This window comes from Mytilus trossulus, chromosome 4 (assembly GCF_036588685.1).
Source record: "Mytilus trossulus isolate FHL-02 chromosome 4, PNRI_Mtr1.1.1.hap1, whole genome shotgun sequence".
NCBI classification, from domain to species: domain Eukaryota; kingdom Metazoa; phylum Mollusca; class Bivalvia; order Mytilida; family Mytilidae; genus Mytilus; species Mytilus trossulus.
Window position 1 is genome coordinate 84,177,915 of NC_086376.1, and position 27,117 is coordinate 84,205,031.

Below are 27,117 nucleotides of genomic sequence, written 5' to 3' on the forward strand. Positions count from 1 at the left end.
TTTGCTTTGTTTAGCTATCTTATATTTATTAATTAACTGCTTGTTGCTATTTGCTTAATTAATGCTTATTGTGCTTAGACTGTTTGTTTATAGTTTTAACGGCTAATTCGTATATTATAATGTTTTGCTAAATGAGAAACTATATTTCTATTTTGCTTTTCTGACAAGTTAAATTCTGTTTCGAACGTCACAGAAAGTTATATTTTGATAAGATAAGGTTTAATTACACATTTTGTTAATTTCATAAACTGTGACGTATTTTACAATCAATTGGTTAATTTTTGTGAGTACACATATTACGTAAATTTATCAGATTGATATAATACATGTTTTAAGAGAATTGATTTATATACGTTGTTATTTAATGTAATATTATTTTACAGGGTTTCTTTTGATGCTTCATTTGAATAATAAAACTATCCAGAACCCTATACATAGTCAACTATTATTTAGTTATAACTATTTTATAAGGCAAGCAAATGAAGAATTCTAAATTTCGGCCTGTTCAGTTACTTAGTCTGTTGGTTTATTTTGGAATGTCTTTATTTTTGGAAAATAGTTGTTTTTGGAGAAACTATAGTAGCATGTGTAAAAGTTTGGTCTGCTCTAATATCGTTATGAATTAAACGAGATGAAGATATACTTTAATAGAAACCAATCAAATGACAAAATTAAAAAAAAAGGTCTTTATTTGGTATAAACACAATTCTTAAACTGCTAAGACTTTAATCGGTGTTCTGTTTTAAAAACCTTTTACAGTTGATAAAATCCGTTAAAAGTCTACAAAATATCAGAGAAGTTCAGTCGATGTTTATAAATTTAATATAAGCATACCATTCGGGTGAGAGAACCCTTGACTGTAATACACACAAAACGACCACGTTTTGATTCTTAATTTTGAGAGACTTAATTAAAAAAGAAACAGTTATACGTAATGTTATCTTGTAATGTTACAAATAAAGGAAACAGTAGTATACCGCTGTTAGAAATTCATAAATCGATTGAGAAAAAAAACCAAATCCGGGTTACAAACTAAAACTGAGGGAAACACATCAAATATAAGAGGAGAACAACGACACAACAGAAACACTAAAACTCAACACACACAGAAACGAACTATAAGATAACAACTGCAATTTTCCTGACTTGGTACGGGACATTTAAAGAAAAATGGTGGGTTGATTAAGAAATAATTCTTTCATGCCATGCTCTATGCTCATTTTAACATGGGTAGGCATTATATTTGTTAATATCTTAATACCGAGCATTATCGAGGTATTAAATGTTTACAAATATAATGCCTACCCATGTTAAAATGAGCATAGGGCATGGCATGATAGAATTATTTCGATTCTAATAGGAATATTTTGAATTTTTGTACTTCGAAGCGGACCTATAGTAGACGTTCGAAATGTCGCCATTTTGATTTGATGAACCAAAAACGTTATAGAAAATCAGCAGTTTATTTATATAAAAAATAACAGAAACATTTTTAAACTTACTTTTAAAATATATTTATTTAATTTCCTAGCGAGAAACACCATCAAAAATGTCCATTTTGATCTCTGGCGTTGTTCAAAATTCATCTGACGTTGCAATTTCAATTGTGACGTCAATCACGTGCAGCCCGTGTTCTATTCGAATTAGAACATGGCTTTGTACCTAAAGCTAAAGAAGAACGTCATATTAGAAACCTGGTTTTGCGACTAGCCAAACCTCGCGCTTTAATGGCAATGTTAAATATAACAATAAAATAACAATATTACATGATAGGGCTACAGTGCAAATAAAAACAGAGAAAAACACACATAAACATCAAAATAAAACATTTCGACATGCTAATAGTTATCAAAGGTACGAGGCTTAATACACCATACGTGTGTCTAATCTACATAGAACTCACCGATGACGATTAGATCAAAATAATAAAATATACAATAATGGAAACAATATATACTCTTTGTAGTTCATGTTCTTTATCATTGAACCGATGACAAACAAAAGTAAAATATAACAATAATAAACAGTATTATATCGTGTGTAATTTTTTCTTTTATGTTTAACATTCAAATTGTAGTTGTCAAAAATGTACCAAAAAAAATGTCATGAAGGAACTTCATACCTGGGTGACGGAGGCATCGTATAGTTTGCATGCTTCATTGCTGGTTGTCGACAAAGGAAGTCCAGCGTCAATCCAAGCCTATAAAATAATAATTATTTTGTAAAGTTCATTTTGATTGGTTAATGCTACAAATTTTAAGACATCTATTCAACGTTTACTGGAAGGAAATTGTGCGCACTTGCAAGTGTGTGCTCTATTAATGTTTTCTTTTAGCTGCTCAATTTCAACTAATAAATCTCCAATTGAGTCCCGCAACTAATAGTATGCAAAACTATCATATCTCTTTTTTGTATCCATCAAACAATAAAACACATTTTGTATATAACGCAAAAGAAGTGCTTTGTACTAAAGATATGCGTACCATCAACGATTTTACAACCATATCAAATTACTAAAAGAAGCATTCAGTTCTAGTACTTCTCTTTAAAGCTAAAACCATGAAATTACGAGTCATTTCTATGGAACGCCGTAAACGTTGTCTTATCCTCTGATGATATAATAATATATGTTGATATTTTGACATTATATGATAATACCTTGCCGTTATATGATAATACCTTGCCAATATATGTTGATACTTTGTCATTATGATGATACTTTCTCATTATGTTGATACTTTGTCATTGCATAATGATACTTTGTCATTGTATAATGATACTTTGTCATTACATAATGAAACGTTGTCATTATGATAATACTGTGTCATTGTGTTGATATTTTGTAATTATATGTTGATAATTTGTTAGTGTGTTGATACTTTGTCATTATATTATTCTAACTTTGTCATTATGTTGATACTTTGTCACTGTGTTGATACTTTGTCATTATATTATTCTAACTTTGTCATTATATTATTCTAACTTTGTCATTATGTTGATACTTTGTCATTGTGTTGATACTTTGTCATTATATGATTCTAACTTTGTCATTATGTTGATACTTTGTCATTATGTTGATACTTTGTCATTATGTTGATACTTTGTCATTGTGTTGATACTTTGTCATTGTGTCACTGAAATTTTCTCCCAAGAACGGAGAGTCGAAGCATGTGTTATTATGTGTTTATTCGTGGAAATATGTATATATATATTGCGGTTTTTATCCAACGCAGTCATAGGTTTGATATATATACGAGTCTAAATTGAAAACTACGTTCAAACCTATGACTGCGTTGGATAAAAACCGCAATTTTTATACGTGTGCATGTCAAACAAATTTCGTTGTAGAAGGGTCTAAAAACAGCACAAACAACATTTTCCAAAAGACCAAAAGAGTGAAAAAGTATATTTAAACAAAACGCATTTGACTAACAGGTCGAACAACTGATGTTCTTTAACCCTGCTGACTGCCATTGGCGAATGCCAAATAAAATTGATCACAGGTTGTAACAAAATGGATCTTATTATAAATTTAATACGTCACAGAAAAAAAAAATTGTTAACTTGTGGACAGGATGTTGTGCCACAAACATTCGGTGTCAATATTTCTTTAGTACACCATATCCGGATTTCGACAATAAATGTCTCTTCAGTGATGTTAGGGATCGAAACGGTATTTGGAAGGCCATATGAAAAGCACCCTCATTTTTAGAGAAAGTACCCTCATTTTTAGATTAACTCTTGAATTTTAAGAGTCAATATATAGGATGAACGGATCATATAAACCGGAGGGAAAATATGATACATGCCCAAACAAAAAATATAAACGAGTCTAAATTGAAAACTACGTTCAAACCTATGACTGCGTTGGATAAAAACCGCAATTTTTATACGTGTGCATGTCAAACAAATTTCGTTGTAGAAGGGTTTAAAAACAGCACAAACAACATTTTCCAAAAGACCAAAAGAGTGAAAAAGTATTTTTAAACAAAACGCATTTGACTAACAGGTCGAACAACTGATGTTCTTTAACCCTGCTGACTGCCATTGGCGAATGCCAAATAAAATTGATCACAGGTTGTAACAAAATGGATCTTATTATAAATTTAATACGTCACAGAAAGAAAAAAAATTGTTAACTTGTGGACAGGATGTTGTGCCACAAACATTCGGTGTCAATATTTCTTTAGTACACCATATCCGGATTTCGACAATAAATGTCTCTTCAGTGATGTTAGGGATCGAAACGGTATTTGGAAGGCCATATGAAAAGCACCCTCATTTTTAGAGAAAGTACCCTCATTTTTAGATTAACTCTTGAATTTTAAGAGTCAATATATAGGATGAACGGATCATATAAACCGGAGGGAAAATATGATACATGCCCAAACAAAAAATATAAACGAGTCTAAATTGAAAACTACGTTCAAACCTATGACTGCGTTGGATAAAAACCGCAATTTTTATACGTGTGCATGTCAAACAAATTTCGTTGTAGAAGGGTCTAAAAACAGCACAAACAACATTTTCCAAAAGACCAAAAGAGTGAAAAAGTATATTTAAACAAAACGCATTTGACTAACAGGTCGAACAACTGATGTTCTTTAACCCTGCTGACTGCCATTGGCGAATGCCAAATAAAATTGATCACAGGTTGTAACAAAATGGATCTTATTATAAATTTAATACGTCACAGAAAAAAAAAATTGTTAACTTGTGGACAGGATGTTGTGCCACAAACATTCGGTGTCAATATTTCTTTAGTACACCATATCCGGATTTCGACAATAAATGTCTCTTCAGTGATGTTAGGGATCGAAACGGTATTTGGAAGGCCATATGAAAAGCACCCTCATTTTTAGAGAAAGTACCCTCATTTTTAGATTAACTCTTGAATTTTAAGAGTCAATATATAGGATGAACGGATCATATAAACCGGAGGGAAAATATGATACATGCCCAAACAAAAAATATAAACGAGTCTAAATTGAAAACTACGTTCAAACCTATGACTGCGTTGGATAAAAACCGCAATTTTTATACGTGTGCATGTCAAACAAATTTCGTTGTAGAAGGGTCTAAAAACAGCACAAACAACATTTTCCAAAAGACCAAAAGAGTGAAAAAGTATATTTAAACAAAACGCATTTGACTAACAGGTCGAACAACTGATGTTCTTTAACCCTGCTGACTGCCATTGGCGAATGCCAAATAAAATTGATCACAGGTTGTAACAAAATGGATCTTATTATAAATTTAATACGTCACAGAAAAAAAAAATTGTTAACTTGTGGACAGGATGTTGTGCCACAAACATTCGGTGTCAATATTTCTTTAGTACACCATATCCGGATTTCGACAATAAATGTCTCTTCAGTGATGTTAGGGATCGAAACGGTATTTGGAAGGCCATATGAAAAGCACCCTCATTTTTAGAGAAAGTACCCTCATTTTTAGATTAACTCTTGAATTTTAAGAGTCAATATATAGGATGAACGGATCATATAAACCGGAGGGAAAATATGATACATGCCCAAACAAAAAATATAAACGAGTCTAAATTGAAAACTACGTTCAAACCTATGACTGCGTTGGATAAAAACCGCAATTTTTATACGTGTGCATGTCAAACAAATTTCGTTGTAGAAGGGTCTAAAAACAGCACAAACAACATTTTCCAAAAGACCAAAAGAGTGAAAAAGTATATTTAAACAAAACGCATTTGACTAACAGGTCGAACAACTGATGTTCTTTAACCCTGCTGACTGCCATTGGCGAATGCCAAATAAAATTGATCACAGGTTGTAACAAAATGGATCTTATTATAAATTTAATACGTCACAGAAAGAAAAAAAATTGTTAACTTGTGGACAGGATGTTGTGCCACAAACATTCGGTGTCAATATTTCTTTAGTACACCATATCCGGATTTCGACAATAAATGTCTCTTCAGTGATGTTAGGGATCGAAACGGTATTTGGAAGGCCATATGAAAAGCACCCTCATTTTTAGAGAAAGTGCCCTCATTTTTAGATTAACTCTTGAATTTTAAGAGTCAATATATAGGATGAACGGATCATATAAACCGGAGGGAAAATATGATACATGCCCAAACAAAAAATATAAACGAGTCTAAATTGAAAACTACGTTCAAACCTATGACTGCGTTGGATAAAAACCGCAATTTTTATACGTGTGCATGTCAAACAAATTTCGTTGTAGAAGGGTCTAAAAACAGCACAAACAACATTTTCCAAAAGACCAAAAGAGTGAAAAAGTATATTTAAACAAAACGCATTTGACTAACAGGTCGAACAACTGTATATATATATATATATATATATATATATATATATATATATATATATAATGTTTTACAGAAACTTAATTTTCAGTATGCCTATGAACATTTTGAAAGGAAAAAATTACGCCCAACATTGTCTGTATGTTGTCGACGTATGAACTTGAATCCATCAGCAATTCAAAATGGTCAGAAAAGATGAAACTCAGAATCGAGTGCTTGAAGTATGGAACATCTAAACGAAACAGAAATATAGGTTTACATGCAGCGATTAACCTCTTATGTCTCACATACCAAAAATCAATATTGGAGAACTTTATAATTGAAAACGGGTTTATACTTCGACATTTTTCAAAGGGACAACTACCCAACCAAAGGACAGAAAACAGCCGAAGTCATAGGTCTTCAACACAGCGAGGAAATCTCGCACCCGGAGCCTGAGGTACAAAACTGTTTAAGATATCAAACAGTACGGTCTATCTAAGAACGGTTTGCAGTGAGCAGAAGACCTTTTTTTTTAAATAATCAATAATTAATTCAAAAGTGTCTGTTTGGTTTGTTTACGAAATTTGGGACGATTAAGAGCTTGCCATATTGTAGTCACATGTGTATGTTTCATATGTAAGTTTAATCCACATCAGTCTCTTTTGTAAATACATTGCAAAAATAAGGAGATGTGGGTTGGTTACAATTCTAATTATTTCCCCTGTGTATTAAAATAAAGATATTTGATATGATTGTCAATGAAGAAAATATTTAAGACCTTCGGATTTGTACTATTTATAAACCAAATACCATGAATTCTTGTATCGAAAAGACACGTTACTAAAAAATAATTTCGAAGCCAAAATTTTAGCTATATATCTTCTGAGTAAAATATCATTCAGTCCACCTATATACATGTTAAACGGATTTAGAATAAAGAGGTCATAAGCAGTTTGAGGAAAGCATGATCTTGCATGTACAATGTGAAAATATGATAATTCAAATTGCAAAATAAGGCAATAGTATTAAACCAGCTGTAACTAAGCTGAACACACAATCAGTAATTATTAGCCAACAGACTGTTAGCTTAATAATTTTCCAAATGGTTTATGTTGAAAACTATATCTAGATAACAATAATTCATATACATATGTATAAGTTTTTACAATAATATATGTCAATAAATAAAATCTATGTTTAAAAGATCTATACTAATAATAACTCTTTAGTGTATTCAATAAATTAACAATACATATAGATCTTATCTTGATCTTTAATGTGTGTATTTACTAAAAACCGTATATTGTGCCCATTATCATATATTTTACTTCCTGTTTATGACAGTTGTTCGATGCATGGTGAACTTTGAGATGAGCGAAACGGTTTAAAAAGAAGTGATTAAGATTTCAGGTTTTAAGCATCACAACAACGTTTTGGTAAATATACCGGACATTTTTGAAATAACAATTATAAATGGCTTTACCTTGCAATCTCTCCAATTTGTTCTCATGTCGCTTTTATGTAAACAAATCAAGCTTAAGTATGGTGGTCCGTAAGGTCTATATATAAACAATATTCATTTGCATAAACACTCAAATCATAGATATGATGCATTCCATCAATGATCAAATACAAACAACGAAAAAGACAATCGACAATATTATTAATGCTTAGGCTTATATACATGGAGTTGTCTAACTCTTATACAGCCATGTATCACCATCACTGCTGGTGATCCGATGGATAAATCTGTTGTAGAGTTGTCACTGGCTCTGACGTACTTATAAATATAATTATTTTCTGAGGCTGTATCTTACATTAATTTGCAGGATCCTTTACTATATATATATTTGAATTTAGCTGATCTGTAAGAATAACATCGGCATGCCTTATATATCATGTACTATAGTACGACGCTAGATTAAAACTGACGTGGAAAGGTAACACCCGGCCACAGAGGGCTTCATTTTTATGCGAAGCCCAGGTGTTCGTGTGGTCTAGCGGGACGGCTACAGTGCAGGCGATTTGGTGTTACGATATCTCAGTAACATGGGTTCGAATGGGTTCGAATCCCGGCGATGGAGGAACAAAAAATTTGCGAAAGCAAATTTACAGATCTAACATTGTTGGGTTGATGTTTAGACGAGTTGTATATACATTATGTACACAGCGATGTATCACCATCAACCATCATTGATGGCGATATAAATATAATTATTTTCTGTGACTGTATCTTACATTAATGTGTAGGATCCTTTACCATAGATAATTGAGCTGATATGCAACAATAACAGCTCCATGACTTTGGTATATATCATGTACTGTAGTACGTCGCTAGATTAAAACTGACGAGGAAAGGTAACACAAGGCCACTGAAAGCTTTATAATTGTAGAGCCCAGGTGGTCGTGTTGTCTAGCGGGACGGCTGCAGTGCAAGCGATTTGGTGTCACGATATCACAGAAGCATTATGAGTATTTTGAAAAAAGATTAATATTTAAAAAGTTGTTCAAGTTCCAATTCCAACAAGTTGATTCATTTTAGACTTAAAGATGCATACATGTTACTGACTTTTTGAAAATAATAATACTTTTAATAGTCATTAGAGCAAGACAGTTAGCTAGAGGGGTTATTTGTTTGGCCATATTTTCAAGAACTGTGTTCATGTATACCATTTAACACAGTACATATAATTAATCAAGAATAGAGTTTATATGTTCTAAGTTTGTAAGAACATGATAACCCTCTTCTTCATGATAAGTACTCGCTAACGCTCGTACTTAACCATGAAGAAGAGGATTATCATGTTCTTACATATACTTAATCTCTTGCATTAAGCATGTCGATCAGTAATATTGTATTATGAACACTTAAATTGAAGATATCGGAAGTAAACATAATGTGGGAGTTCAATTGTTTTAGAGTATTTAGCAACTTTAACAATGGGTCTTCAACGCAGCGATAAAATCCCGCACCCGGAGGTGGGTCTCATCTGGATCTTAAATAAAAGTGTGCATGTGTACTAGTTCAGTGAAAATGTGCGTCATACTAAACTACAAAACATACGAATGGTCTAATAGAAAAATAAAAAAACAACCGTATAGACAATGTAGAATAAATAAACACACAGAATCTGACTCGGGATCATGATTCTCATTATTTGCAGCCCGCATCATCATTTTATTCAATAACGGAAGTGTTGTATCTTTGGCCAAATATTTTTGCTTCGTTTGTAAACACTCCATTTTGTTTCTTTGTCGCTTTGTAGTGTCCCCAGTCTATCAAGCAAAACTTCCCGTTTTGAGACAAAGCCGCATAAGTTTAACTTGTTTTAAAATATCAAACTTATTTCAAACTCGGAATTTAAAAAGATTTTCAAAATTCAAACGTAAGCTACCCTAGTGGGTTGTTTCAAATGACATATAAAACTTATAACTTTCAAAGCAGAGAGGATATACCTTCCAAATTAATGGTCAGAATGGCCCGTCTATAGTCGCTTGGTTTGAAACTGACATGCGTTCTGCTCTTCTAGGCTTGCGGCGACGTCTCGATTATAAATATTAATTGAGATGTAAATATTACCTCCAAGTTCCTCTATCTTACATGGATTGTAGACGGTTTAAGACAGTAGACATGAATTTTACCGTGGCTTATCTGTTGCAACACCCGGCACCAACTCCCCAAACTGAGAAACATAAGAAAATAGGACTGTGCTGCACACCGTGTAAAGAAAAAACTGTGACACAGATTAATATATATATTAAATTTGATTAAAAGATATCTGCTGAAATATCATTATTTATCGATTTAGATTAATCACAAACAGTGGCGTAGCTAGGCAATTTTTAAGTGTACGCCCCAACCTAAGCGAGGGGTTTCACTTTAAGAGCCCCAATCGGATCCAGATGATAACACGGTCGGTTCGAGAAGGGGGAGACCCATTTCTCTCATTAAAAACTTATCAATACATGTAGCGAGTTGAAAAGAGACTATTTTTTCAATCTTTTATGTTTAATGTATGCATTGTGTTGATCTGGAATCTATTGGTCATTGGTGTTAAGAGAAAATATCCAAACCAGTAACTTTGAACTATGTTTAAAAGGAACCGTGTGGTAACGCAATAACTGGACCAAACCCCTTTTTATGCAAATTTCATTATTGGATATAAAATGATTAATTTGCATAGATGTTAAGGTGCATTATGAAAATTCGAAAAGGGTTCTGTTAATTGCTAAAATATAAGTCCGTATGTCAATTGGAAAATGAATAAAAAATACTCTCAAAATATTGCTTTAGACATAAATCACAAAAAAGCTTTGGCCAATGTTTCATAAAATTTGATGGAGGTTTGATAAAGTAATTGAAGTGTAACAAACTTTAACCACACTGAAAGACTGTATATCTACTTGTCAACTGCATAAAGAAATTCCATTTTAGTTATGCTGTGGGTACTATTTTGAGAATAAAAAAACTTCTGCTAACTTTCGTAAAATTTCATGAAGGTTTGACAAAAATGCAGATATTAAAAACAATTTCACCACATATTGAACCTAAACGTTGACGCCGGCGACAAAATATAGATTCACTAATATTTCTTTTCTACGCGTCATAATTGCCACATGCTCGGCTTAAATTCAAAGCACATATCGAATCTCAGATGATTATACATTGCTTTGAACAAAAGAAAGGTAAGATGAATTCCCAGTAGATTCAGACTTTGACTGGCAGAAAATGAAGAAATATATAATAGGGTTCTATTTGATAAAAAGTAAATTTCGTCACTTTTATTCGCAATTGCAAGCTACTGAAGAAAGATTACAAGACTGATGTGCTTTAAAATCAGATCTTTTTAATTTATTGAGATTAAAATATTTTTTTTACCAAAATTCAAGTGTACGCCCGGGCGTTTTGACGTAAACGTAGCTACGCGCCCGAATTACTGTCAAATGATTATTTTTCACATGAAAAATAAACCGCCGAAACATTCCATCTTATTTTAAACAAGAGGCTCTTAAGAGCTTGAATCGCTCACCTTAATTTTTTGATTAAATCTCTCATCAATGATTATTTTGGCTTTTCAATTTATTTAAATGTTCTTTGAATCGTCCTATTTTCATCAAAAGCAAAAACAAAATAATCATTTTCTCCTTTGTTTCTTGACATACAAGGAAATAAAATATAAAATTTATACTAGATACTCTGAAACCCATTTAGCCTAAGTTTGGCTGAAATTGATACAGCAGTTTCAAAGGAGAAGATTTTTTAAAGTAAGTCACCATGATGAAAAAATTGTGAAAAAAGTCTTTAAATGGCAATAACTCCTTCAGGGGACAATTGACAATTTTGGTCAAATATTGACTTATTTGTAGATCTTACTTTGCTTAACATTTTTGCTATTAACAGTTTATCTGTATCTATAATAATGTTCAAGATAATTTAACCAAAAACTGCAAAATTTCTTTAAAATCATAATTCAGGGGCATTATACCTGAAAAACCAGTTACCCAATTCCGGGCTGAAAATTTCAGAACAAGTAGACCTTGACCTAATAAATACTTTAACTTCTTGTCTTATTTGTTCTAAATGCTGGAGTTTTTGAGATATAAGCCAAAAACTGCATTTTACCCTGTGTTCCATTTTTAGCCATGACGGCCATGTTTTTTCTGACGAAATAGAAGATTGCGGCAACAGTCTGAAAATATTTCCACAGAGAGCAAGAACAGAATTAAGGAGGAATGCCTTTGCTCTACGAGTGGTAAAAACATGGAATACACTACCCGAAATTATAGTAACATCACCAACCACAAATACATTTAAGAATAGACTAGACAAATACTGGAAGAACCAAACAATGATGTACAAAGACTATAAATCACCAATCACCGGAAGTGAAGTAGATTTAGGTATAGAGACTGATGAAGAGGAACTTTAGTTCCTGTATCAGTAAAATAACCTAAGTAAGTAAGTAAGTAAGTAAAGATAAAACACAAACTTTATTTTATACACCCTCAGTACTGATCATTCAGTTGAAGTTTGGTTGAATTTGGTTGAGTAGTTTTAGAGAAGATTTTTTAAAGTTAGCAAATATGATGAACAAATTGTGAAAAATTGTCATTAAAGGAGAATAACCCCTTAAGGGGTCAATTGACAATTTTGGTTATATTAACTTATTTATAGATCTTACTTTGCTGATAATTTTTGCTATTTACAAATTATCTTTATCTATAATAATATTCAAGACAATGACCAAAAACTGCAAAATTTCCTTAAAATTACCAATTAAGTGGCAGCAATCCAACAATAGGTTGTTTGATTCATCTGAAAATTTCAGGGCTGATAGATCTTGACCTAATGAATATTTTTACCCCATGTCAGATTTGCTCTAAATGCTTTGGTTTTTAGATATAAGCCAAAAACGGCATTTGACCCCTATGTTCTATTTTAAGGTCAAGTAACAGGAAATGGGCTATGTCACAGATTTCAGTAAAATTTGGCATACAACTCTGGCTCGATGAACTTCAACTGAAAATCGAAAAAATAATGTATTTATCTCAATTATCATTTGAAATATTACTGTTTTCATTCTTACAAAATGGGTGAACATTTGTATAGAAAGCACATAAAATCGGCGAAAACCCTTCTAAAATTTGTCTTAAAATCGCCAAATCTCTAATTCTACTCCATAGATTTTTCTTAAAAAACTATATGTTGTTGATAGATAATTGTTGTTGATGTCGATTTTCAGTTTCAGTTTCAAATCTATATGTTGTTGATAGATAATTGTTGTTGATGTCGATTTTCAGTTGAAGTTCATCGAGCCAGAGTTGTATGCCAAATTTTACTGAAATCTGTGACATAGCCCATTACCTGTCACTTGACCTTAAGTAACGGCGGCCATGTTTTTTGACGGATAAAAAATCGAAGCACAAACTTTGAGCAGGATAATCTAAGGAACAATCATGCTAAGTTTCATCCAAATCCGTTCAGTAGTTTTAGAGGAGAAGATGTTTGAAAATTTGTTAACGACGACAGACGACGACGACGACGACGACGGACGCCAAGTGATGAGAAAAGCTCACATTTCCTTTTAGGAAAGGTGAGCTAAAAAGGGAAATGTTACCTCTATGGTACCCCTTCTGAATAACCGGAAGTTATTTCATCTGAGGTATTCCGAACGGAATGTTTATTTTCGTTGCTGGTGGTTGTGAAATTTACCACATAATTTTACCTTTTTTCTGACATTTAACTGACGAAATGTGACAGAAAGTAACAGACGAAGACAGAAAGTAGGCAAGATCTTTATTTTATTTGTTGGTATATTTTTTCAATGCATATGTTTTGCGTTTACTTTAGATAAAATATGTACGGTGTAGTGAAAACGAAAGTACATTTTTCTTTACATCTTAATTATTGAAACTAATATTTCACATTTGTCCATGTTTGTTACTGATATAAAATAAAATTTCTGGACCAGAGCCTTCTAAAAATACACTTGACAATTATGTTTCTCAGACAAATAAAATGAATCCTGGATTCTTGACATAAAAACAAGGATTTGTATAGTGCTATACAAATCCTTGATAAAAACATGTAAATCCTGGGGTCCTACTATAAAAAAGCGCCTGGGCAAAGAAAAAGCTTCCTGGGAAATAATAGAGCTTGGGGAAAAAAGGGCACCCTGGGAATATGTATAAAAATTGTATTGACATGAGACAACTTTGTGTCGATAAAATAAGTTATGCACATTGAATTTCTTTAAAGTTTTAGACAAGTATTTTGCAAATTCATATGATAGACATTTAAAATAAAGCACAAAAATAAGAATGAATGTTTCAATTTAAACAAAAATATATGAATACTATTTCGAAAGACAGATAATAATGGATCTCAGATTATACTGAAGATTTATAAAATGTTAAACATCAAACATTGTCAAAAGACATAATTTTCCAAAACAATGTCAAAATGAAAAATGCCAAAACAACTTAAATTTCACAGAAAAATATTAATTTAATAAACTTAAAGGGTTACTCATTATTTAAGAACAATAAAAGTGACACACACATTTATATCAGCATCATCAAATAAAATAGTTGTACTACATGTATGCATGTTAAAAGCAGGTGTTTGATATAAAGCAAATAACATTGAATCACTGATAAGCTGCTGCCGTTTAAACAGGTTTTGGTTTTATAAAAAAAACAATATTGAATTTTACAATTTTTATGGCATATTCCACAAGACCAGAATATCATATTTGCTTTAGCAGTGGGGTTAATTTTTCTTAGTGACAGGCATTTTGAAACACTTCCACTATCTTCCAAAGTCAATTCAAGTGTGTTTAATAAAATACAAAACTTTCAAGAGTGTTCACCATGCAGTTTCGAATATTAGACCTCAGACACTGATTTTTTATTTAATAATGAAATATATGTTTTGATCAAGACCATATCTTTCATGATTCTTTTAGTTCCTCTAATTATATTGAAGGCTAACTTACTTATATACAATTTTGAAATCTAAAATGTAAAAGTGCAACAACGCTTCCTACACACTTTAGACAAAACAAGCATAATTCTTTTATTTATGATTTATAATTTTAATCTCTCTTTTTCAGTTGCATATAATCATGGAAGAACCAGAGGCAATGGAAGTAGATGACAATACATTTAATGGTATACCGCATTCACAAAGTGCACCACAATTGCAAAGAGTACTTTCAGAGGAGGAAAAACGGTGCTCTATATGTCTTGATGATTTTATAGACAAGACAATTTTAGATAAATGTACTCATCCTTTCTGTAAAGGATGTATAGAGATACATTTCACATACAAACCAACTTGTCCTGTGTGTGGGACAGTGTATGGCAAAGTAATTGGTACTCAGCCAGACGGAACAATGACTATATCAAGGTCAAACAGGCGATCGTTGCCTGGACATGAACCACATGGATATATATCTGTGTCCTATGATTTTCCAGACGGCACACAAACAGTAAGCTATCTCAGTTTAATTAGTTGATAGATCATGGTATAAATGGTTGAAATTTAAAATAAACACAAATGTGTTTAGTTAAATAAAACAGAGATTTTTTCAGAACACATTAAGTTTTTATGCCATTGTAAAAATATAGACATATGAAATTGTATATGAAATGCTGAAACATATACTGATCAATTATGAACTTTAATATTTAGATGACTTATAGATCTATTGAATCAGGTATATACATGTTACTGTCATTTATATATATTATTATGTTAATTGACATATTAAAAATATTGTAACTACACAAGTCACTATAATAAATAATACACTTACTTACATTGTACATGTATACTGGGTAATATCATGTAAACAAAAGTGTGCATCCAAAACTGTGTTGTTACATGTAGCTACTAATTGATAATTGAATACAAATGTAACAAGACTTTGATACGTGTGAAAAATGACACATGACAAAAGTTTATGATATTATGTAGATAAACTATCTTGTATTGTAAAACACAAAAGTATATATACATGTACATTTGTACACTTTTTTGTGTCTAAAGATACAATATTTATTTTATATATTTTAGGATGTACATCCAAAACCAGGAAAACCATATCACGGAACCAGTAGAACTGGATATCTGCCAGATTCTCCTAAAGGTAGAGTAGTAACCAGGCTTTTGAAAGTTGCATATGATAGACGATTGGTCTTCACAGTTGGCAGGTCACGAACAACTGGCATGGATGATTGTGTTACATGGAATGATGTTCACCATAAGACTACACTGTCAGGTGGTCCACAAAAGTAAGTTTAAATATAAATAAACATCATTTAGGTCAATAGTAACTCAGAAGCATCTATGGAATACACATGGTAAAGATTGATTGAAATGCAATAACAAGTTCTTATGTCACCAGTTCAATAGCTTTATCTTCAAAGATTCATCTCTATGTTTGGGTTTACAAACAACATCCTGCAGTCAGATGGAAATGTTATAGATCAGAACTTAGCCCATGTAAATCAATTTGGTTTACTATACTAAACTAAAACTAACTGTTTTATAAAAAAATTACATAAGTTGTGCATTATTTAGGAGTCTATCTGTTCTATAAAGAAACGTACATGTTCAATTACAAGTATGGACAAGGGAGAAAAACTCTCAATTTAACATATTGGATTTAGCTAAAACATGTTCAATTGCATGAAGTCCACATTTGATTGATATATTTTTCCAACTTTAATTATCATGAGTCTGTTAACTAAAAATGATAAAGGAAAATAGAATAAGATTTGACAGTAGTTATTAGTGATAGATTTAAACTTACATTTTTCTTTGACCCACCCCTACATCACCAAAACCAATTCAATAGTAAATAGTTCTCCTCTACTGCTTTCATTATGCTGCAGATACAATTCAAGTTGTTATAACCATGGTTGATGTTAAATCAGTTTAAGAAATTTTAAAAAGTCAACAATTAATATAAATTGAAACATTTTTGCTCATCATAGTTTGGCATTAAAATCACACATTGAGGATGCATGGCAAATTTGGTGTAAAATCAACTGCATCGGTATTCTTTATATATAAAAATCCACCCCAAATTAAAAGCTATCTGTTAAATTTATTCATATGATGAGAACAACATTTTAAAATATATACATGCATAAAAATCAGAAGATATGGTATGATTGTTGATGAGATAAATTTACAAGAAACCAAATGTCAAAGAAAATAACAACTATAGGTATGACCTTCAACAATGAGCAAAGCCTATTTTTTATCCTGAATATACACTGATTATCATGAATGTACATGTGATAATGCTTAATAAACTACATTGTAGTGATGTAAAATTTATTTTAGAGAATATATGTAAGATTTGCCATTCCTATCAAAAAGTTTAGAATAAAGCATGATACTTCTGTTGTACAAAGAACCTTTTTTAATTTTCAGCTTTGGCTATCCAGACCCAACTTATCTGGATCGTGTACTAGAAGAATTGGCTGCAAAGGGTGTAACAGAGGCAGACTTACATGAGGCTCCAGAAAGTGTGATAAAATGAAGCTCTGTTGTTAGTCGTCAAAGAAAAAATATTTTAATGACCATGTCTCGTGACTATATTTTTATAACAGCTTGGAAAGTGAATTTTGATACATGTATTTGAATCATTTATAAATTCAGAAGCCTAAACTCTTCCATTGAGAGCCTGTTAAAATGGATGACAATGAATGCATGAAGTTTAAAGAATGTGATAGATACTGTTATTTTTGCATTGTGTTTAAAATTGTGATTGTTTCATTATTTTTGAAAAGTTTAAAATATTATGAATATTTTTTACTGTATGATCATTTGTAAAATTAAAATTGTTTTAGCTATTTTATTACCAATGTCTAAAAGTAATTCCTTTGAATGCTGATGTTAACTCCTGGCTGAAAACTATAATTTAAAGTAAAGGTCACTTCAGTTTTAAATTTGAAGTTCTGTGCTTATTTTGAAAACTAGAATGCAAGGGTTTTTAACCGGATTTTTGTGACAAAAATGTTGGTTATTGATTTGGGGATGTACAGCGGTCAGGCAGTCAGGCGGGCGGCAATAAAATGTTGTCTGTGCATTAACTCACGAACCGTTCAACCAAAGCTTTTAAAATTTTAATATGTTGTTACTGACAATTAAATGAAGGTCAAGTTCAATAATGGCGATTTTGACTTTTACCGTTCAGGAGTTATGGTTCTTGAAAGATTGAAAAATGGAGTTTCCAGTTGTGTCCGTGCATTTACGCATGAACTGTTCTACCAAAGCTTCCAAAATTTTAATATGTTGTTACTGATGACAAAATGGTGGTCAAGTTTAATAATGATGATTTTGACTTTAACCGTTCAGGAGTTATGGTTCTTGAAAGATTGAAAAATGGAGTTTCCAGTCGTGTCCGTGCATTTACACATGAACTGTTCTACCAAAGTTTCCCAAATTTTAATAAGTTGTTACTGATGACAAAAAGGAGGTTAAGTTTAATGAAGGGACCATTTTCAGGTCTGTAGTGTAACCTATTTATATCATATCCGGTGTGATATGTCGGACTATCGAACCGTCGGACTATAGAACCGTCGGACTATCGAACCGTCGGACCATTGAGCTGTCGGACCATCGAACCGTCGGACTATTGAGCTGTCGGACTATCACTACGGCCCCCCCTGACTGATAAATGTTTCAATTTAAACAATGATATATGAATACTATTTCGAAAGACAGATAATCATGATAATAATGGATCACAGCTTAATTATGCTAAAGATTTATAAAATGTTAGACATCAAAAGACATGTTTTTCAAAAAATGATGTGAAAATGAAAAATGCCAAAACAACCTAAATTTCACAGATAAATATTAATTTTATAAAATTAAAAGAGTTACTCATTATTTAAGAACAATAAAAGTGACACGCATATTTATATCAGCATCAGCAAATAAAATAGTTATACTATGCATATTAAAGGCAGGTTTTTGGTTTAAAACAAATAACATTGAATCACCGATAAGCTGCCGCCAGAATATCATATTTGCTTTAGCAGAAGGGTTAACTTTTCTTAGTGACAGGCATTTTGAAACCTTTCCACGATCTTCCAATGTCAATTCAAGTGTGTTTAATAAAATACAAAACTTTCAAGAGTGTTCACCATGCAGTGGTGAATATTAGACCTTGTGCAGTGATTTTTTATTTAATAATGAAATATATGTTTTGATCAAAACAATATCATTCATGATTCTTCTATTTCCTCTAATTATATTTACGGCTTACTTACTTACATGTATATACAATTTTGAAATATAAAATGTAAAAGTGCAACAACACTTTTTACACACTTTAGACAAAACAAGCATAATTCTTTCATTTAAGATATACAATGCATAATTTTAATTTCTCTTTTTTCAGTTGCATATAATCATGGAAGAACCAGAGGCAATGGAAGTAGATGACAATACATTTAATAGAATACCACATTCACAAAGTGCACCACAATTGCAAAGAGTACTTTCAGAGGAGGAAAAACGGTGCTCTATATGTCTTGATGATTTTATAGACAAGACAATTTTAGATAAATGTACTCATCCTTTCTGTAAAGGATGTATAGAGATACATTTCACATACAAACCAACTTGTCCTGTGTGTGGGACAGTGTATGGCAAAGTAATTGGTACTCAGCCAGACGGAACAATGACTATATCAAGGTCAAACAGGCGATCGTTGCCTGGACATGAACCACATGGATATATATCTGTGTCCTATGATTTTCCAGACGGCACACAAACAGTAAGCTATCTCAGTTTAATTAGTTGAAAGATCATGGTATAAATGGTTGAAATTTAAAATATACACAAATGTGTTTAGTCAAGTAAAATTGAGTTATAAATTTACATAAGTCATGCTGAAGGCCAAAAATGTTGGAGAGTAGAGATATTGATAATGAAGCATGGTCCGATGAAAACTATTTCAGCTCTCTCTTGTTATTAGACATTGTTTTAGTCTTTGCATGCTATAAAACGAGAATGAGGAGTATTACCCAAAATTATTAGGCATTATTCATTTTTTTTGTGGAAGAATTGAGTTACTAGTATCTAATGTAATTGTCTTTGAGGAATGCAAGCTTTTAGTAAATAGTGTGACACTTATTTAAGCCATGATGAACTGCATTTAAAACCCTTTCCTCCATAATGACGCCTTTTGACGCCACCCCTTTTACTCCATAATGACGCCTTTTGACGCCTGTGTAGTACCTCAGTTGAAACACTTTGACTACAAAGTGTCTGCAGTTGACTTAATAAAATTTGTATCCAATATGAAAAGGAATATCATAGGAATATCTTACTTAAATTTATTTGATGAAATAGTTGTTTTTGCAATGCCTTAATACTTTAAAATATATGTTCAGCATTTTATTAAAAAAATCCTATGCGAATCAAGTATGCAAAAAAAAAAATTCAATGGAGGAAAGGGTTAAACATACAATTACACGAAAACACATTTTGCCAACATAAGTCATGAAACATATATTTCTGACACTCTGTGATCATTGTCATCTACAGAACAAGACACGTTTATTGTTGTTATTTATGCATTGGTGAATTTAAAAATGTATATTTTACTTCATTAAGGTTCATCTTTAATTTTGTACAAGTTAAAACCATTTTTAAGTAATATTTTGTACAGGTTATAACATGTATGAGGTACTTTTGTACATGTTATAACTTGGTGTATTTTTGCATTATACAAGTTATAAAATGTACAACATTTTTGTACATTTTATAACCTGTACAAAATCGCAACTTGTACACGACATATATATTAATTTATTATGTTAATTGACATATTAAAAATATTGTAACTACACAAGTCACTATAATAAATAATACGCTTACTTACATGTATACTGGGTAATATCATGTAAACAAAAGTGTGCATCCAAAACTGTGTTGGTACATGTAGCTACTGATTGATAATTGAAAACAAATGTAACATGACTTTGATACGTTTAAAAAATGACACATGACAAAAGCTTATATGGTATTATGTAGATGAAATATCTTGTATTGTAAAACACAAAAGTATACTTTTATTGTCTAAAGATACAATATTTATTTTATATGATATTTTAGGATGTACATCCAAAACCAGGAAAACCATATCACGGAACCAGTAGAACTGGATATCTGCCAGATTCTCCTAAAGGTAGAGTTGTAACCAGGCTTTTGAAAGTTGCATATGATAGACGATTGGTCTTCACAGTTGGCAGGTCACGAACAACTGGCATGGATGATTGTGTAACATGGAATGATGTTCACCATAAGACTACACTGTCAGGTGGTCCACAAAAGTAAGTTTAAATAATAAATATCATTTAGGTCAACAGTAATTCAGAAGCATATATGGAATACACATGGTAAAGATTGATTGAAATGCAATAAAAAATTCTTATGTCAATAGCTTTATCATCAAAGATTCATCTCTATGTTTGGGTTTACAAACAACATCCTGCAGTCAGATGGAAATGTTATAGATCAGAACTCAGCCCATGTAAATCAATTTGGTTTACTATACTAAACTAAAACTAACTGTTTTATAAAAAAAATTACATAAGTTGTGCATTATTTAGGAGTCTATCTGTTCTATAAAGAAAAGTACATGTTCAATTACAAGTATGGACAAGGGAGAAAAACTCTCAATTTAACATATTGGATTTAGCTAAAACATGTTCTATTGCATGAAGTCCACATTTGATTGATATATTTTTCCAACTTTAATTATCATGAGTCTGTTAACTGAAAATGATAAAGGAGAGTATAGAATAAGATTTGACAGTAGTTATGAGTGATACATGTAGATTTAAACTTAAGGTTTTCTTTGACCCACCCCTACATTACCAAAACCAATTCAATAGTAAATAGTTCTCCTCTACCGCTTTCATTATGCTGCTGATACAATACAAGTTGTTATAACCATGGTTGATGTTAAATCAGTTTAGGAATTTTTTAAAAGTCAACAATTTGTATAAATTGAAATATTTTTGCTCATCATAATTTGGCATTAAAATCACACATTGAGGATGCATGGCAAATTTGGTGTAAAATCAACTGCATCAGTATTCTTTATATATAAAAATCAATCCAAAATTATAAGCTATCTGTTAAATTTATTCATATGATGAGAACAACATTTTAAAATATATACATGCATAAAAATCAGAAGATATGGTATGATTGTTAATGAGATAACTTTACAAGAAACCAAATGTCAAAGAAGATAACAACTACATATAGGTATGGCCTTCAACAATGAGCAAAGCCTAATTTTTATCCTGAATATACACTGATTATCATGAATGTTCATGTGATAATGCTAAATAAACAACATTGTAGTGACATGTTGACAGAAATAAAATTTATTTTAGAGAATATATGTAAGATTTGCCATTCCTATCAAAAAGTTTAGAATAAAGCAGGGTATTTCTGTTGTACTTAGAACTTTATTTTAATTTTCAGCTTTGGCTATCCAGACCCCACTTATTTAGATCGTGTACTGGAAGAATTGGCTGCAAAGGGTGTAACAGAGGCAGACTTACATGAGGCTCCAGAAAGTGTGATAAAATGAAGCTCTGTTTTTAGTCGTCAAAGAAAAATTATTTTAATGACCATGTCTCATGACTATATTTTTATAACGACTTGGAAAGAAAATTTTGATGCATGTGTTTGGATCATTTTAAATTCAGAAGCCTCACCTCTTCCATTGAGAACCAGTTAAAATGGATGACAATGAATGCATGAAGTTTAAAGAATGTGATAGATACTGTTATTTTTGCATTGTGTTTAAAATTGTGATTGTTTCATTATTTTTGAAAAGTTTAAAATATTATGAATTGTTTTTACTGTAAATTAAAATTGTTTTAGCTATTTTAATACTAATGTCTAAAAGTAATTCCTTTGAATGCTGATTTTTATCTCCTGGCTGAAAACTATAATTTAAAGTAATGGTCACTTCAGTTTTAGTGCATATTTTGAGAACTAGAATGCAAGGTTTTTGTATGTCTTCATAAATTAACTGAACCGATTTTAGACAGTTTAGGTTTGTATGGTTAAAAGAATAGGACTAGGTTTTAAAAGGGTTTAAAAAAAACCACCAGAAGTTCATGGCTCAGTTTGTATGATATTATTCAAATTTTGTCTTGCCTGCTTCAAAATAAATCTCAAAATCCAACCCATAAGTATAACATTGTCTCTCTAGCATGAAGCTTTGTATTTCAGAGGGAAGAACACATGGCCTCATACTTTGTAAACAAATGCCTTATGTAATGAAGTTCCTGTCGTCATTTGTTTATTGACATTTTACTCATTTTCTCACTTTCATGAGTAATATGAAAACTACACATGTATGTTTATGGGTTCCTTGCAAGGCCTACATGGTACAGCTGACATTGACTTCATTTCATGGATTGGTAATCAAGGATAATGTTATGTGATAGGTCCATTTATCAGATACTGTCAGCAGTAGGTCAACTAAATTTGGTGAAGAAATGATTGTTAGGTGTGCATATAAGTCCATCTGACAGTGACCTAATTTAAATGGTTCGTTGGTCAATGTGAAGTTGTAAAAGATAAGTCCTCTTCTAAGATACTGTAAGCAATAGGTCAACTTTTATTGGTGTATTGAAGGATTGCAAGTTTTACATAAAATTGGGAATGGAAATGGAGAATATGTCCGAGACAGCAACAACCCAACCAAAGAGCAGAAAACAGCCTTAAGTCAGCAATGGGTCTTCAAACATCTTAAAAATCCTGAACGTGGAGATGGGTTTCAGCCAACCCTTAAACAAAAATGTGTACTAGGTCAGACAAAATGGATTTCACTCAATTCTGAAACACATGGATGAACCTTTTAAAAAGGCCTGAAATTGACAGAAAAGAATCTGCAGGTTTCAATATGAGCATGATATTAAGTAATCATCAATCAGTTACTATCAATACAAATGTTTGTTGGGATGTTTCAGATGTCATGAAGGTAAATTATTAAGTTAGAGATTTCCTTGCACTCAAAACCTTTACGATAATTTTCTATAGATATAAAGATTTGGTTTAAGTTTTTGGTTGTACCTGTAGAAAACTTATTTCAAATGAGATAGCACATCCCCATTTATACAGAGATGTTGTTGACCATGCCCAAAAATGTCAATCTATCAATCCTTAAAATAAACTTATTTTAAAAGGTTACCAATTCAACACTGTAATTAGATCTTTGAATATTGTTTTCATTGGTATCAATAATGATTTTGTAATCAGTCAACTAAAAGCAAAATAAATATTATTGTTATAAACAAATGCATAATCATAGCTCTACTATATGTAGACACCTGTATCTTGGCATTGCACAAGGTCATGTTTTTCTCTGACTGGTTATGACATCTTTACACTAAGTCCTTGAATGTTGGATGTAAACTGATTGATAATTTAGTTTTAGCTGCATGATTTTTTTTTATTACTTGTTATTGTCTTTGAACTAGCTGTCAGTATTACAGGAATTACGCTCAGATCTGTACTTATTTGTTGTGTCTTTTCGTTGTTGGGATGTACTAGTACCCAGCCTCGTCCACTCTGTAATTTATATAGTTTGTTCTTATGTTGTTCTGTTACCACTATCCCTGCATTCCTGGGAAAAGTTGGGCGCTTGCTACCATGTTTAACTCAGTCAAATCTTTATGTGCATGTCCCATATCAGGAACCTGTAATTGTTTAGCACCGCCACATTATGTATGTATGTGTCTGTCCCAAGTCAGGAGTTAGTAATTCAGTGGTTGTTTTTTGTTGCTGTGTTTATATTTGTTGGTTCATTATTTTGTACTTAAACAAGGCTGTGAGTTGTTTTACATTGTCATTTCGAGGCCTTTTATAGCTGACTATGCAGTATGACTTTGTTCATTGTTGAAGGCTGTACAGTGACCTACAGTTGTTAATTTCTGTGAATTTCGGTAGCTTGTGAAAACTTGTCTCAATGGCAATCATACCACATCCTCTGTTTTATATTATATTCCTTATTAGACCTCTTTATTTTGTCTAATGCAATGTTGTAGCTTTGATAAATGACTACTCAGTCAACTTAATTAGGTCAACTCATTTATTGGTCACTCATTCTTCTTACAAAATAACTATGAATATCATAAATAAGATGTTAAGGTCTATTTCATATCTTTGAATACAGGGTCGTCTCTGTACATAGGATCTTTTGGTTTAACTCCTGCACCAACTGCAAGTTCAACCATGGCAGCTAAAAATAAAAATAAAAAAACTTAATCAGTTGCTATAGTCATTGGAAATAGACATGTTATGAAATATGTTGATTTTTTTAACAACATGACATTTTATTAAAATCTTCCGTATTTTTTGTCTTAAATGGGTTCTAGCCAAATTTGTCTATCTTCATGCATAAAAAACATTTCGCTGACAAATGGGTTATGATGCACTGTGCTTTAACCATAGTTTTCAAGGTGCAGCACCAGTTGGAAATATTGTACACATGTAGCTGACCAATAACAACAAGTGTGCTATTATATTAAAGTTTCATTGAAACTTTATTTACAAATGGCAATTATACTTAATTCCAAATTTAATTATAATAAAAGACTAATAGTACAAACTGCTGAACTTATATGTTATACAATATTTTAGCACCAAGATTGACACACACCCAAAAACAAAATCATGACTTGTTGCACATACTGTTAAATCTTTAATTATCTCCTTTTAGTTAACTTATTTATTTATTTATTTTAAAAAAAAGGGACATAAAGGTTAACCTATAGCTGATGCATGAATTTATCCCCCAAGTGAAAAATATATGCATTAAAAATACCAAAAAAACAAAATTATTGAAATTTTGCAAGGCCTTGGCCAGTTCTTGTACTTGACTGATTAGTACAGAGTTTATGAAAAGTGGTGGTCCTATGGAATTTACCACCAAAATATTACATAGGACTGACAAATTTTAGTATTTTTCAATATAAATATTAGTGAGGACCAGCAGATTTTCTTCCAAGGACCACCAGGGAAAAAATATTCTGCGAACTCTGTTAGTAAAATTTGACTCTTGACAATAAAAATCATTGTACATTGTACAAAGGAAGATAATAATAAAATATTTACTTCAGAATAGTTCCTGTATAAGAATTCTAAAACAAAGCGGCCATTCAGTACTTCTTAAACTATATATATACCTCTCCAAAGTAAAGAGCACACTGAAATTACATACAGCAACAGCAAAGAGTAGGAGTTATTTACTTTATAACTAGAGACCTTCCAATACTATTAAGATGTAGAACAACAGTTAAACATTATTTCCAGGTATTTCAAAGAACTTTTCTAACATGTATATATCCTCCACACTTGTCTTCCTATTACAAATGTATTCTTACCATAATCTGCTTGTTTCTTCAATTCTGCAGCTCTGAGTGCTTTCTTTTCCCTTATTTTGTCTTCCCTTTCTAAAAGAATTGCTTCTTTTCGTTCTAATCTACCTAAAATGTAAATATGACAGTTTTTCTGTAAAAACTAGAAAGATAAGTACAAGTTCAAATACAACTATATTCATCAGTTGATGTGGTCCTGGTTTCATTTACCAGTAAATACTGTTTACATACTGGATATTCAGAAATGTTTACATGTACGAGTATATAATTGTGATTGTTTAAGAATAGACACAAATGCAACATTATTTATTACAATTTCAGGAAATGTGACACAGAAATCATGCCATTAAAGTTCAAAAGTGTTGTTTTTTTGTGCTTTAAAAATAAATGTTAAAGAATTAATTACATTTGAACTGACAAATTGCTACTTAAAGACACCTTTCACTCATTTTCTGTAAATCCCTTCATTTGTTATATTTATTTATTTTTTATAATTGTTTAAATTATTTATTTTTTGTCAAAAAACAATGAAAATACACTGTATTCAGACAAATTTGATATACACATTTGTACAACTTAAATTGATTAAGTTCAATATCTCATTCAAGATCAATAGAAAAAGATAAAATCTGCAAAAACTGGATTCGAAAAAGTAACTTTCAAGAAACCACATATGTAAATATAATTTTATATCTGACGACGGTCCATTTATTTGCTTATACATGTACTTACCTAATCTCCAGCCTCCATAAACAAATCCACCTATTACAGCTGTGTATCTTGCCAACTAAAAAAGAAAAGACGATTACATTACACTAGATAAAATTAAAGATGGAAATGGGGAATATATCTGACTAAAGAGCAGATAACAGCAGTAGGCCACCAATGGG

At 31.5% G+C, this 27,117-nt stretch overlaps 2 protein-coding genes across 9 annotated transcripts in view; one reads left to right on the forward strand and one right to left on the reverse strand.

The window, feature by feature from the left end:
* Positions 1-8,019, reverse strand: part of LOC134716175 (tetratricopeptide repeat protein 38-like) — a 22,850-nt gene extending 14,831 nt beyond the window's left edge. Inside the window, exons 1-2 of the mRNA XM_063578984.1 lie at positions 7,770-8,019; positions 2,123-2,200 (exon numbers count right to left, since the gene is read on the reverse strand). Of these exons, the coding sequence (XP_063435054.1) occupies positions 2,123-2,200; positions 7,770-7,796 (105 nt within the window). The 5' untranslated portion in view covers positions 7,797-8,019. The remainder of the gene's footprint in view (positions 1-2,122; positions 2,201-7,769) is intronic.
* On the forward strand, positions 7,598-22,698 carry LOC134716176 (probable E3 ubiquitin-protein ligase DTX3). Of its 8 annotated transcripts, none has more exons than XM_063578987.1 (4): positions 7,598-7,722; positions 14,902-15,279; positions 15,867-16,084; positions 17,235-17,661. In XM_063578987.1, the coding sequence occupies exons 2-4, from the start codon at positions 14,914-14,916 to the stop codon at positions 17,341-17,343; spliced, it is 693 nt and encodes a 230-aa protein (XP_063435057.1). In that variant the 5' UTR covers positions 7,598-7,722; positions 14,902-14,913; the 3' UTR covers positions 17,344-17,661. The 8 variants fall into 8 exon arrangements, with proteins under 8 accessions (XP_063435057.1, XP_063435059.1, XP_063435058.1 ...); XM_063578989.1 differs by having other exon boundaries at positions 7,624-7,680; XM_063578988.1 differs by having other exon boundaries at positions 7,643-7,696.
* The last annotated feature ends 4,419 nt before the right edge of the window (positions 22,699-27,117 follow it).

What these genes read in the sequence shown, in the direction of transcription:
- LOC134716176 (XM_063578987.1), top strand. Translation starts at nt 14,914, where the DNA reads ATGGAAGAACCAGAGGCAATGGAAGTAGATGACAATACATTTAATGGT. An exon ending in TTCCAGACGGCACACAAACA is followed by an intron (nt 15,280 to 15,866) that starts GTAAGCTATCTC and finishes TATATATTTTAG; the next exon opens with GATGTACATCCAAAACCAGG. An exon ending in CTGTCAGGTGGTCCACAAAA is followed by an intron (nt 16,085 to 17,234) that starts GTAAGTTTAAAT and finishes TTTAATTTTCAG; the next exon opens with CTTTGGCTATCCAGACCCAA.